General features: G+C 37.6%; 1 protein-coding gene across 4 annotated transcripts in view; it reads right to left on the bottom strand.

Annotated features, from left to right (window-relative positions):
• Window positions 1-14774, bottom strand: part of DNM3 (dynamin 3) — a 559767-nt gene that overhangs the window by 322579 nt on the left and 222414 nt on the right. For all 4 annotated transcript variants that reach the window (XM_047077325.1, XM_047077324.1, XM_047077323.1 and 1 more), the window contains exons 10-11: window positions 13645-13783; window positions 1685-1771 (exon numbers count right to left, since the gene is read on the bottom strand). In XM_047077325.1, coding sequence (XP_046933281.1) covers window positions 1685-1771; window positions 13645-13783 — 226 coding nt within the window. The remainder of the gene's footprint in view (window positions 1-1684; window positions 1772-13644; window positions 13784-14774) is intronic.

Consider the following 14774-nt stretch of genomic DNA (forward strand, 5'->3'; position numbering starts at 1 on the left):
CCCCACCCCACCCCACCCCTACACGCACCCTCTGTGGCAGTTTGCCTGTGTCTCTCTCCCTGTGGTTTCTCTCTCTCTTCTATTTTGCCTTCTCCTTTTTCCCTGGCTTTCCCTCTCCGCCTTTCCAAAATCTTGGAATTCTAAGAGGCACAAAATCTTGGAATTCTAACTTAGAGAGACTTCTGAGATGACATAGACCAACATCCCAAAGCTGTACATGAGAAAACAACAGTCCTGAGAAGTGATTTCCACAAGAACATGCTGTTATTTTGTAGAGAACACATGGCCTGAGTCCAGTGTCCTCTACATGCTGTCACAGCTGTGTCCTGGAATTGAAGAGCATTTGAAAACCTTCATGCTTCCCATTATAACATTTTTGTAAATAACTAAGAATAAAATCCACCTAAATTTAAGAAGCTTTTACTATTTACACACAGTCCTTAGCTTTTTCTAATGAATTACCTTCGCATAAAATAACCTTTTGAATTAAAAGAGCTAAATAGGATTAGAAGATAATTTTAAGGTCACTCCTTACAAGCCATATATATATATACATATATATATATATATATACACATATATATATACATATATATATACACATATATATATATACATATATATACATATATATATATATTCACTAAATAGAAATGTTTAAAAGAGCTGTTTTTTTTCAATGTTTATTTTTTATTTTTGAGAGAGAGAGAGACACACACACAGTCAAAGAGGGAGAGGGGCAGAGAGAGAGAGACAGACAGAGGGAGACAGAATCGGAGGCAGGCTCCAGGCTCTGAGCTGTCAGCACAGAGCCCAACGTGGGGCTCGAACCCATGTCATGACCTGAGCCGAAGTCAGATGCTTAACTGACTGAGCCACCCAGGTGCCCTAAAAGAACTGTTCTTAAACATTTTTTTCTGTAATTATTTTTATGAAAATGAATGTAGATGAAGGTATACTGAAACTAGCACAGTTTAAACTTGTTGAAGAAGTGACAATGAGAATAATCTTTCTGGAAAGCAATCTGGCAATATGTATCAAAAAAAAAATCTTAAAACCCTCTGTATATCTGTCAACCTAATTATTTCACAGGATTCTGAGATTAAATAATAAAGACATTCATCACAGAATTGCTTGGGATAGCAGCAATAAGACAAACAAACTGTTTAAATAGTTAGATACTTAAGTATCTAATCACAGGTTCCATGGATAAGTTGATGAATAGCTTTCTCCATTCACCTAGGGGGAAAAAACTGACATTCTTCATGACATTTTAGGAATTTATGAATATCCTGATACCCATCTGTCGGCCCATTAAAAGCTAAGAACCTCTGCTTAAAGAAAACATGTGGAATGTTTCTGGATTATTGGCTTTCAGAGTGGAGTGTATACATGCCAGGGGTGCACATGACAATCCATGGGGCACCGAGAGTAAAAGTAATTCCTATTACTGTTTTCTAAACGTCATCCTTCAAAGCTTTTACACTCGTTTATATTCTCAACATACACAAGATGTTAGTATAGCAACACATGTATAAAATTCATAAATAAGTAAAAATAAACATATGTGGTTGTGTTCTTTCTTGCCATTCAGAGAAAGGCCAACTGTTGGAGACCACCAGACAGCCTTGGAGAACTTCCACTTCTGACAAAGACCCTGCTCAACAAGGAAGCCTCCCCTCACCTGGTCCTTTGTCTTCCCTTCTCGCTCGCGAATATGGTTGGCAACAATCCTTTCTGTTTCCTCGCAGAGTCTGGGGAAGTTTGCCAGCTGTTAAGAGAAACATCTGAGTTAATACACAAAAAGTTATACTGCAAAAAAAGAAGCAAAGATATGTTATCTTATAGAAGGTACATATTGCAAATCTAGAAGCGAAAGTAAAATATCCTAAAGAAGAATGGCAGAGTGACAGAAAGGGCTCCACAAACAATAATCAAAATAACTACATTATCTGATAGGAAACACTTCAAAACCAGTAGAGAAATTCCCTGCAAAAACAAAAACAGAAATCCAAATACCATCTAGTACTATGCTCTACAGAGTTGGCACTTAATAAAGTTCAAAGATAAAGAAGATAGAAATGAGGATGAAAAAGAGAACAATGACTCACATTTAGAGAGTACTTACCATGTTCTAGGCTGTGTGCTTAACACCTCATGAGTTATCTCATTCAAAATCCACAACAATCATAAAAGATAGATTTTATTATTAATTCCATTATATAGAGGATGAAAATGAAGCATAGAGAAGTTAAGCAACTTGCCCAAGAGTAAACAGCTCAGAATTGGTGGGCCTAGAATTCCAACCCAAGCCCTTGGGACTCCAGAGCCCATTGTCCTGTCCACTACTCTTTGAGAATGATTTATTCCATGAACTACAGAGGTCAATTTTTTTAAGTTTTAATTTATTTATCCTGAGAGAGAGAGAGAGTACACATGTGCATGTGCACTTGAGTGGGAAGGGGCAGAGAGAGAGGGAGAGAGAGAATCCCAAGCAGGCTGCACGCTTTCAGAGCAGAGTCCGATGACAGGGGGCTTGATCTCACCAACTGTGAGATCATGACCTGAGCTGAAATCAAGAGTTGGACACTCAACTGATTGAGTCACCAGGCACCCTGACATAATTTTTTTAATTCTTCCCTAACAGATATGTTTGCATGTACATACTTTTTGGCAAAACTATAGAAATAATACATTTCAATCACTTATCCCATCTAAATTATGCAGGTAATTGTCAAAAATTTAATTTGCAAAAAGGAATGAATTAATCATAGTTGTTTTCAATGTAAGAAAGAAGAAGAATGGGATTCTACGAGAATATTCAAGGAGGCCTAATCCAGAAGGACTTGGGTAAAGTTGTGTAGAACAGTTGTGGGGGAAATGAAGCTTTCCACGCCCCAGAACAGTGTGAAGGCAATGCGGGACAGGGACAATGAATGGTAAAAGAAGTAAAGAAAGATCAGAGCAGAGAGTGAGGAGGATGGTCTTATGGTGAAAGTAGAAAGGTAACAGAGGTCAGATCAGAAGGGTCCTTGCAGACCTGCAATGAATTTTGTCTCCTGAAGCAATTTAGATGAGAAATGCTGGTGACGTGTACTGGGATAGCAGAAATAGAATGGAGAAAAGTGTGCAAATTCATGGCTTATGACAGGCAAATGCTAATTCAATGATCATTTAAAGCACCTGAAAATAATAATAATATCCCACAAAATAGGCAAAGGACATGATTTTATTAAAAAAGAAATTTAATGATCAATAGCAAAAGAAAAATATTAAACTGCATAAATGATCCAAGTAATGCAAAGAAAGATAATAACTCTCATGTTGTCAAATGGTTCTAATTATTTTTATGAGACTTAATCTAGATGAAGGTATACTGAAACTAGCAGTTTAAACTTGCTGAAAAAGCGACAATGAGAATAATCTTTCTGGAAAGCAATTTGGCAATATGTATCAAAAAAAATCTTAAAACCCTCTGTTTATCTGTCAACCTAATTATTTCACAGGATTCTGAGATAAAATAATAAGGACATTCATCACAGCATTGCTTGGGATAGCAACAATAAGATAAACAAATAAAACTATTTAAACCACCTAAATGTGTAATGATATTAAATAAGTTAAGGTAGATCCACTAATGGGATATAATTACCTGTTCAAAAAATATCCATTACCTAATTTTTTCATTCTATCTAATTTCTAAATAATATCTAAAAACATGGTAAAGTGTTTATGACAGTAAGTGAAGAAAATCAGACCACATATATATAAATGTGATTACACATAAGCATACACACATATACACATAGTCATAGGCCACCATATACCCTTGATATCCTTCAAGGATACAATCCAAGATCTTACAAATCTCAAAATTCTTGGGTAATATTGTAGCACCTAACATGTCTCCTAATTTTTAAGCAGTTGGAACTAAACCTCCCTGAAATATAGCTGCCCCATGGTCAAACAAGGTCACTGTACACAGCGACTTTATAGTATGCATGATGCACATTAGTGTCTTAGCTAAACAACAAACTGTAATTCTTCATGGAACCATCATAATCACAAATCATACATAAATATTCAACCTCTAAGGCTGCAAGTCTACTGTCCACACACAGAGAAAGGTCTATAGAAATACTACAAAATGTTAATAGGAATAATCTCTTGGAATCATGGGTTATGCATAATTTCCATTTTTTTCTATCTACATCTCTACCTTCTCCAAATTTTTCTACAGTGACCATAGAGCATAGCATCATAATAAAAGCATAGAGACCTGGCTGCCTCGTTACTTTCAAAATTCACAGCCCAGTGTCTCTTCAGGAGATCACCAAACCATTACTCCCTTTTTGAAATCCTTAGCTGAATCCTGAGATGTATGGCTCATTTGGGGGATTATTTCATGAATAATTGAAGGCACAAATGAAACTTCCACTTCAAGTTTTGGAGACATTCCCCAGGAAAAGTCTATTATCCCAGCAGCCCTTTTATACCTGAGAATATTGTAAGTTATTTTTTGTGAATCCTGTAAAAAGTTTTAAGCAGAGAAGAGATAGCTGATCAACACCAGTCGTTCTTCTTCACTAGTGCAAACCCGGGTGGTACATGTGACAGTCACCACTAGCCTGTCCTAGGCCACCAGAGCAACTGTTTCTCCTCTGCACTCAGAGCATCCCAAGCTAACGGCACACCTTTGCTTTTTGACAACAGCTGCACAAATATAGAATTGTCCTCCTGCAGAAAAGCGACAACACAAGGAATAGTGGTCTACTGAGAAGGAAAGTCAAGCCTCTAACAGCATTTAGAAAATGGATGACAGCAGAAGGTTATTTTTAAAACACCAAGGAATGGCACTATAAATATTTTTTTTCAGAAACAAAATACTTGATAGCTGAAGGTTCCCAAGCTAGTATGCAGCCATCATTAAAGTCTTGAGAAAGGCCAAAATGACAAGAGTACTCCAAGAAGCAGAAACATCTAAGAACACTCCCACTACTGGCCTTGTGGGGAGGATTGATTTTTTATGTGTGTGTATCTCCTGATCTTTCCAAACTTACTACCCATGGGCTTAACTTCACCAGGAAAGGAGCCCACCAGAGCCATAATTTGGTACCTACAACTGAGACAACTGGAAGTAAATGAGCCTAATTTCTAAGTGGAAGAAAAGGGAAAGAGAACACACTGTAAGAACCGCCCCCATGGAGGCAAAGGAGGAGAAATGTTGAAGGAGACACTAAGCAGTGTAGGACCTAGACATGGCTGGAAGGCAGTAATGAAGCTGGTATGGTTTCTATCTAGCTGGTTGATCTGGAAAGACTGTAGGAGTATAAAAATCAAAATGTTGGCTTGAATTGCTGGCTCTCAAATATAATACTCCAGTTCCAATTCTTCTCATAATATATAGAGGAAGAAGTTAAAAAAAAAAAAGTCCCACTCATATTCTGAATCATTTCTGATTTCTGATCGGGCTTTCTGCCACTCATTTCATTAGCTCATTCAATGGCAGTTCCTGCTCAGTTTGCATAACCCTTTTCTTTGTTTTAAAAAATACTTCACTCTGATTGCCCAGTTCAGTTCCTCACCTCTCTTCTAGGTCTCTTATTTAAGGCACAATGTTTCCTCAACCATATTAACCATTATAATTTCCTATCTCTTTTGCTCTGAATGCCAAATTGAAAGCTTGCATTTATAAGACTATATTTACTTTGTCAAATCATCAAAGTTGTAATTATGTATGCCAAAATAATATTGATTTAGAGGATACCATTTTTATGCATTTATTCCCCTATTAACTACTTAAATATTCTAGAAATTGATTAATACAGAATCAAGGAATTAAAGCTTTGCTATTGATTATATTAATTTTATATTCCTTAATTTATTTCACATCAGTCATTCATTTAACAAAGATTCATTGGGCAACTGCCATAAGCCAGCTCAACACTCAGTTTTTGTCAAACTACCTGATGTTAAAAACAGTCTTGAGTGGCAGGTTGACTACAAAGATATATTGTCACACCAGAGAGAAATATTTTATAAAAATCAAGAGAAAACACATGAAAAATAAATGGCTAAACCTGCTCAGAGAAGACCTCAGAGGATCTGATGCTTAAAATCAAAACAATGAAACTTCCAGACAGAGCAGGACATTAATCAAATGACAAATTATTTCTAAACAGCTTACTGTTTTGTTATTTTTAAATATTTATTTTTGAGAGAGAGAGAGAGAAAGAGACAGAGTTTGAACAGGGGAGGGGCAGACAGAGAGGGAGACATAGAATCTGAAGCAGGCTCCAGGCTCCGAGCTGTCAGCACAGAGCTCAACGTGGGGCTCAAACCCACACACTGCGAGATCATGACCTGAGCCGACGTTGGACGCTCAACCCACTGAGTCACCCAGGTGCCCCTAAACAGCTTATTGTTAAAATTACACTGAATAATCTTAAGTAATAAGGAATATCCAATGTGGAAACAATGCAGTATATATGAAGTAATTCTGAGAGAAAATTTTAGTTATGGTCTGAGAGAAAATAGCATCATATATTTTTTAATACAAAACATGTTTTAATAAAATTCAATATTTTAAGTGTTACTTATGGCAGCATTTAATTATTTTGGTGGCATTTCAATATAAAATTTGCTTTTAAGCATGGACCACATTTTTCCCCTAAAGGAAAAAATATTACTTGAATGGCCTTTCTATGCAATAAAAGTTACACACTTATAAAATTTACTAACAATTGATTAATCAGACCATGAGAGCCATGCTATTAGGTTTCTCTTGGAACAGACACAGGATGAGGCAAGATTTCTACACTTTCAAGAGTAACTAGTTTGCTGCCTTAAGCAAAGACTCAGGTTATTAGGTAACCATCTGTTCATAGTTCCATACCAAACACAAACGGAGAAAATAAACTAAAGACCAGATCAATTTTTTTTTAATGCACATGACTTGAGTTGATTGGTTTGGCTAACCTAAAGGTATGGACTCTGTTTTGATACAAAAGCTATAAACCTTCCAATGTTGGCCACTGAGTAACAGTAATGATTTTACTGCTTATGAAAGCATATAATAATTTTATTCCATTTCTGTGAATTAAAACCTGCCCCCAAGTCCCTAGAAATCCTTTATTTGTTTATAGCATAACACTGGATTCATTCAGGAAAGGAGAAAATATTTATTTATTATTATGAAATAAGACATTTATTATGACAAAAGGTAAAACAGAAGCAGTAACATCTGCAAAGGTGAGAAACAATTCTAGTACAGAGGTCAAGAGATTGCACAAGTGTAAATGGGAAAATTTTTTTATCAAGTGTTCTGTATTTTAGAAGTGGCACATGGGAAGTCTTAGAAGACCTAAGTAAAGTTGTTAGAAGGGGAAGGGAGCCAGGTCCCATTGAGGTGGCCTTGGGTAAAGTGGTCAGAGAAAAAGAAATGCTGCTGGCCCTCCTCCTCCAAGTGGGCAAATCCCAAATCTCTACACCTCAGATACTTTCTACAATTGGTGCATATGTGATAGAAGAATATGTAAGTTATACTGGTATGTTCTCACCATAACATTTCATCTAAGCAGAGAAATGAGAACATCAATGTTAGCAAATGCTGAAGAATAAAAACAAAAGTCCAACCTTGAGTGAAATAAGGCTGAAAGATAATCAGAAGAGAGAGCCTCACGAAGTAATTCAGAGCACACCCAAACAGGAGCCCAGGGTGGGGCTGACACTGTCCCCAAACAACACCTGAAGATAATAATCAGATTTCCTTTCTTTCCAAGTTTATCTCTGGTAGACGTATTAATGAACAGCTTAAAAAGAAAAATCAGGGTGCCTGGGTGGCTCACTCACTTGAGCATCTGACTCTTGATTTCGGCTCAGGTCATGATCCCGGGTCATGGGATCGAGCCCCAGGTCACGCTCTGTGCTGAACATGGAGCCCATTTAAGATTCTCTCTCTCTCTCTCTCTCTCTCTCTCCCTCTGCCCTTCTCCCCCACTCATGCTCTTTCTCTCTCTCTAAAGTAAAAAGAAAAGAGAAAAACAGAAAAATCAAGGGGAAAAGCAGAAGCCAGGGCAAATTATAAATTAAGAATTAATTATAAAGATCATAAATTCTTTAGTGAATTATGAGATGAAAAGGTGAAATTCCTGGAATATTATTCAGCCATTCAAAAGAGAGAAATCCTATCATTTGGGACAAGTTAGATGGACCTTGAGGGCAGGGGCTAAGCAAAATAAGTCATACAGAATCTGCATGATCACACTCATGGAATCTTGTAGAATCTAAAAAGCAATAATAACAACCAAGCTCATAGATACTGAGAACAGATTGGTGGTTGCCAGGAGCAAGGAGCGGGCAAAATGGGTGACAGTGTTCAAAAGGTACAAACTTATCATTAAAAAATAAATAAATCCTGGGGATGTAATGTACAGCATGGTGACTATAGTTAATAATACTGTATGCATATTCGCAAATTGCTAAGAGAATAGATCTTTAAAGTTCTCATCACAAGAAAAAACTTTTTAATACTATGTGTGGTGATGGCTGTTGACTAGACCCAATGAGGTGATCATTTCACAGTGTATACAATATTGAATCATTATGTTATATACTGGGAATTAACAAAATATGTCCATTATGCCTCAATAAAATAGGTGGGGGTGGGGTTAAAAACAAGTAACAATAACAAAAAGGTGAAATTCCTATTCTTTAAAAGCTAAGTCCCAGGCCTGAATTCTCTACAATACCCAATGAGAGGTTCAAACTTTAATAATCAGCCTGATTTGAAACATGAGTTATGTGAGGCATCTATTATATGCAGAACATAGCAGTTTGTTAGACTGACAGCCAACTGGCAGAGAAGGTGAAAAGTGAGTCTTTTTGTTCACAGAAAACCACAGCAGATCTATCCAGACCTAAAAGAGCCCTATCTGAGCATGACGCTTTGAAGCTATCCTCCTTCAACCTATAGACTTTCATGGAAGGTAATCAAGTGGCTACTTCAGTCAAACTCATCATTATCTGCCACATCAATAAGACATGATTCACTTATTCTTTCAATTATTCATTCAATAATTATTATTGAAAATCTGGCTGTTTTAAGATGGTGAATAGAGTGCTGAATAAACCAAATCCCTACTCCCATGGAGCTTATATTCTCAAAGTCCCTTTATTGTCCAACAACAAGAAAAACAAAAGATATACATAGTATAATTCACGTGGTCATACGTGCCACAAAGAAAAATGAAGTTTGGTATGTAGATGAAGACTTACGTGTATGTGTGTGTATGTCTCCATTTTGAAGGAAGGCATGTACAACTGTAGATAGGAGAATCTGAGAAAGACTGATTAAATGGCATTTGAGGAGAGACTTGAAAGGAAGCCGGGGGTGATCTGCACAAGTATCTTGAGGCAGAGCATTTCCAACACTGAGAATGAGAAGTACAAAGGCCCTGCCATCATATCCCCTTGACATGTTGAAGAAACGAGGAGACCAGTGTAGCTGGAATGGACCAAGGGAGGGGAAAGTGGGAGGAGCTTAGAGGTGAAAAGGAGTAAGATCATGTAGGCCTTGAAAGCCATGCTAAGGACTTTAGATTCACCTGATTAGTTATGTGTACTCAAAGCAAGATATTGAGTCACCTAACATGCCACAAAATTCAGCATTTCTTCTAATAGCACTTTTTAATGAAAAAATTTTCCTTATATTTCTAACAGCCAACTAATGCATCTTTTCTATTTCCTTGCAAAGCTTTTCTTTTTTTTTCTTTTTTTTTTTTCCTTTTTCTGAACAGGGTAAAAAAAAAAAAATCAATTAATTGGTATGATGGCAATCCAAGAATGTGGTTTCCCAAGAGGCCAATAAATGGCACAGTTGCTAAACTGTGGCTAAAAAAACAAGATGTTCCTCTCAGTGCTTCCTGAAAGAAACTCAGGACCCTGCAATGGTGCACTGGAGAATTGGGGGTAAAGAAAAGCAGCTGAGAGCTAATACCCACAAGAAAAATTCTGAAATTGACACGTCTCTGGAGTGAAGCCAAACACTCATAAAGCTCTAATGTTCTTGTCTTGTCCTCCAGTGGCCCAGAGACAACAGTGAGAAAATACACGAGAAGACTGCATTTCCCCAGGTTAGAAGTCTAGCTTTGTGTTTTGTTACTTGAACACACATAAATCCCATGTTTTCCACTGATGTTTATTTATGTGGCTTAAGAAAAAAATTAAGTATTTTACACATAAGATATTCAACATGAGAAACATTGTAAATGAAAATACTGTTTTAAGAATACATGTGAATATATACATTCACAATACAGCTAGAGTAACTATGCCTTTCAGATGGCCTGGAGAAGTCTTGCTTTACTCCTATTCCAGTGAAAGTATTAATAGCTCCCCCTTTCAATCTCAAAAGAGTCCTATGTTGGATGATAAATAATATAATCACATTATCTATGGCTCATATTCAAAGGGGTCAAGTAATAAAGCCAGGTATCCTCAACTTTAATCAAGATTATTTTGCTTGTAAAAGAACTTGAAAGTAGACATAACAAGGGCAAAAGTCAAGAACATCAAAATGAGAAATAAGGAAAAGAAAACCTGCTCAAATTTTATCATTTAAAAAGGAATGACTAGGGGGGCCTGGGTGGCTCAGTTGGTGGCTGAAGTCAGATGACTTCAGCTCAGGTCATGATCTCGTGGTTTGTGGGTTCGCACCCCGTGTCAGGTTCTGTGCTGATAGCTCAGAGCCTGGAGGCTGCCTCGGATTCTGTGTCTCCCTCTCCCTTTGTCCTTCCCCTGTTTGTGCTCGCTCTCTCTCTCTCTCTCTCTCTCTCTCAAAAATAAACACAAAAAGTTAAAAAAAAAAATAGAAGTCAAAACTAAAATATTCTTTTAAAGTACAGATTTCTTTAGCATCAGGATAACTTTAGAATATCTAAAATTTTTTGTAAGTTTATTTATTTGTTTTGAGAGACAGAGTGCACATGTGCAATTGGGAGAGGGGCAGGGAGGGAGGGAGGGAGGGAGGGAGGGAGGGAGGGAGAGAGAGAGAGAGAGAGAGAGAGAGAAAAAATCCCAAGCAGGCTCCACAGTGTCAGTGCAGAGCCCAATGCAAGGGCTTGATCTCACGACCATGAGATCATGACCTGAGCCAAAATCAACTTGCTTACTGACTGAGCCACCCAGGTGCCCCTAGAATATCTCAATTCTTAATTTATAAAGTATTTATAGAGTGTCTCTTCTGTAGGGTTAGTCATTACGTTAGATACCAAGAATAAGAAGATAAGACATAGCTCTTTTTTATTATTATTTTTTTACATTTATTTATTTTGAGAGAGAGAGAGAGAGCAGGGGAGGCGCAGAGAGAAAGGGAAGGAGGGAAGGAGGGAGTGGGGGGGAAGAGAGAGAGAGAGAGAGAGAGAGAGAGAGAGAGAGAGAGAGAGAGAATGACTATCCCAAGCAGGCTCCACATCAGTGGTGTTGAGTCCTACATGGGGCTTCAACTCAGGAACCATGAGATCATGACCTGAGCTGAAACCAAGAGTTGCACACCTAACCAACTGAGCCACCCAGGCACCGAAATAGCTCTTTTTTAAAAGGAGTTTAGAACCAACAGGAGGAGATTATAGGTTATTTAGGTTATTTACCCAAACAAATAAATTATAAACAGCTACAATCCCATATCATAAATGCTCTGATAAAAGTAAACATAGGGTGTCAAGTGAAGCACTGAAAAGGGAGCAAGGATGGAGATCAGGGGAGGATTCACAGAGGCCGTACAAGATATTTTAGGAAAATGATGATGATTGAGCTGGATCATAAAAAATAAGAGGGGATGGAAGGTGAAGACAAGAGGAAAAGGAGACATTCAAAACAAAGGGAATCACATGTGCAAATGGTAAAGGCATGAAAAATCTGTGAAAATGGTGCAAATCACTTAGAATGGCAGAAGCAAGCACAAAGTGACACCGGATATAGCTAAAGAAGGATTCAGAGATCAGATGTGAAACTAAAAACAACCATAAATGATTTGAACTTTATTCTCAAGATATAAGGAGCCATTGCATAATTTTGAGGGAATGGGCAAAATAGATGCATTTTAGAAGGGCTACTTTCACAGCAGTGGGGAGGATGAATTTGATGGAGCCCAGACTGGAGGTGGAAAAACCAGTTAGAAGTCCTCTGGAGTAATTTAGTTCAAAAAATATCTGCGGGGACATAAGTAAGAAGAGTGTAATGGCAGCAGACTGTGGAGTAGATGGTTTCAGTAAAGAGGCTTGAGCTGAAGCTATAGATTTGAGGATCAACATTTTAAGTGGTAGGTGAGCTATGGGAGATATGATCTGGCAGGGAGAAAGAACAGTGCAAAGAGAAGAAAGCCAGGAGCAAGCTCTGTGTGACTCTAGTGTTCAGAGGCAGGGAAAGTGGATAAACTCCTGAAGGAGATGGAGGAGGGATCATGAGAAAGATGAAGAGAACCCATGAGAATGGGGTGTCAGCTTCAAAAAGAGGGTAGAATACAGCACCAGGAATGAGTATGCATTACATCTTGCAATCAGGCTTCTGGTTGATCTTTGCCATAATTACTCAATAGAGTGGTGGCATGGAAGCCACATTTTAGAGGGTTATGGATTAACCGGAGATAAGAAAATAAAGACAGCAAGCATAGACTACTTTTTTCCCCAAGAAGGTTGGACATGAAGAAAAGGAGAATAAGGTAGTAAAGGTAGTAAATAGGCTTTGTTATTGTTGTTACTACTTTTAACAGTAAAAGATTATTGAAAGATTGTTTTTAATGTGATGCAGAAAGTCATGAAATAGAAGAAATCCAGCACAATTCCTCCACGTTCCTCAGTGAGGAGTCCCCTGGCGAAGAGTGTCTCCCTCATCATTCTACATCATAGATTCAATAAATATCACAAGGTAGAGAATATTGGATGCTACTAAAATGGCCATTTATAGATTAGCCACCATTTACTGAGCACTTGCTATGGTTAATCAATGTGCAAAGTGCCCCATGGGTTTGAGGCATCATCTTGTTTAATTCTCATGGTGGTAGTATTATTATCATCACCCTCATTTCACAAATAAATTAACAAGACTATAAGGGATTAAGTATGATACTCAAGGTCACATAGAAAGTAAATAGCAGAGCCAGGATCTGAATCTAGGCACCTGGACCTCAGAGCCTGAGGTCTTAACTACTACTCCACATTGCTGCTTCCCACAATGTCCAGGTTCAAGTGGTATTCATTTACAATTTAGAAGAATTTTTTCATTGATATACACAATGTCAATAATTCCCTTCTCTGGCATTATCCCCATCTACACACGGTAAGAAAAATTAGAGCATTCACCTAATTATTCTAAAGTGATGTTTACCTGTTTAAGACAACGAGGAAAAAAATAGCTGACTTAAATATACTCTTCCTGGCTTCGGCAAACCTATCGGACATGGGTCATAGAAGACAATATCTCTGCCAATCAATCATGAAAGCAATTCCCACTCAGTACTTTTCACATTCCTTCCTCTTGGACAAACACAACGAAGTGAGGGTCAGGAAAAGAGAGGCACGTAGCAGGATAGGAAAGATGGGTAAACCAAATAGTTACTTGTTGGAAAGTTAAATAATTCAAACTTACTTTTTTGGTACACTTCTTGACGGTATTGATTAATTCTTGTATTACCAGATCTACACTCTTCAAGGACGGTCCTTTAAGCTTTACAATTTGTTTTTTGACTATTGCTTCAAATGCCATGTCTGGAGTAAACAACCCCGTCCTGAATGTAAGGAATAAAGCAGCACATTAGATTTTTTAAATTGAGTAATATCCAGTACTTTTTTGAAAAAGGTTTCAATTGGCATGCCACCTAAAGCAAGCATGTAATGCCCAAGTTTGAAAGTTACATAGTGATTTATTCTATAGACAGTATCATTTGTAATAACATTTTCAATACTACAATTCCTTAATAAATCCCAATCTATAGATGACTAGCATTACCTAAAAACAGTTTCCAAAATGTTTTCATGGACTCTAATAATACGACTTCTAACTAACACTTGACTGTAATTTGTCTCATCTCACAGTTTCACAGCAATAAAAAGCACTGCTACAATAAAAATGGTCCTAAATTTACATTTCTATTCCTAAAGTATTCCAAAAGCAACCCTCTCTTGCCCTTCAGAGAGCAGAAAATAATCCTCACTTTGTGAGCGCTGAAATGGTAGCGTTCCTGACTATGCAATCTATTCTTCCTAGGAGAGCTGTATTATAGTGAGCTCAGTGGTTCCCAGTCTGAGGTCCTGGGGTGCTAGGGAAAAAGGAAGACAGTTAAGTGGAACTAACTTTGGGACACAGAATGCCTAAATCATGAACTTACAAAAACAACAAATGATAACCAAAATAGCAAGTATCTTTTCACTTAGCTGGAATGAATTCAAATTGGTGTCCTAACAATGCTTTTGCCATGCTCTTCTCACTTCTTCTTTGATTAACTTCTCCTCCTTGACCACTCAGTTCTGTGGTACCTCTTTTGGGAAATTTAACACTTCCCCTTACAGCAGCTTTATACTGCCCCTCCTAACCATTTACTTAGCACCCTATGTTCGCCTCTATTTCTAACTATAGTGATCATATTATACAGTAATTTGAAATCTCTCCACGTTGGACATAGAATAAAATCCACACCGTTTGGTCTAATATTAAACATTTCCCCCGTCTGACCCTGATTTTCCATTGCAGTTATTTGCCTCCACCCTTTCATGCACCCT

The sequence above is a fragment of the Lynx rufus genome, unplaced genomic scaffold (assembly GCF_022079265.1).
Source record: "Lynx rufus isolate CCGP_SWC_20201006 ecotype Redwood Valley unplaced genomic scaffold, mLynRuf1.p SCAF_15, whole genome shotgun sequence".
Classification (NCBI taxonomy): domain Eukaryota; kingdom Metazoa; phylum Chordata; class Mammalia; order Carnivora; family Felidae; genus Lynx; species Lynx rufus.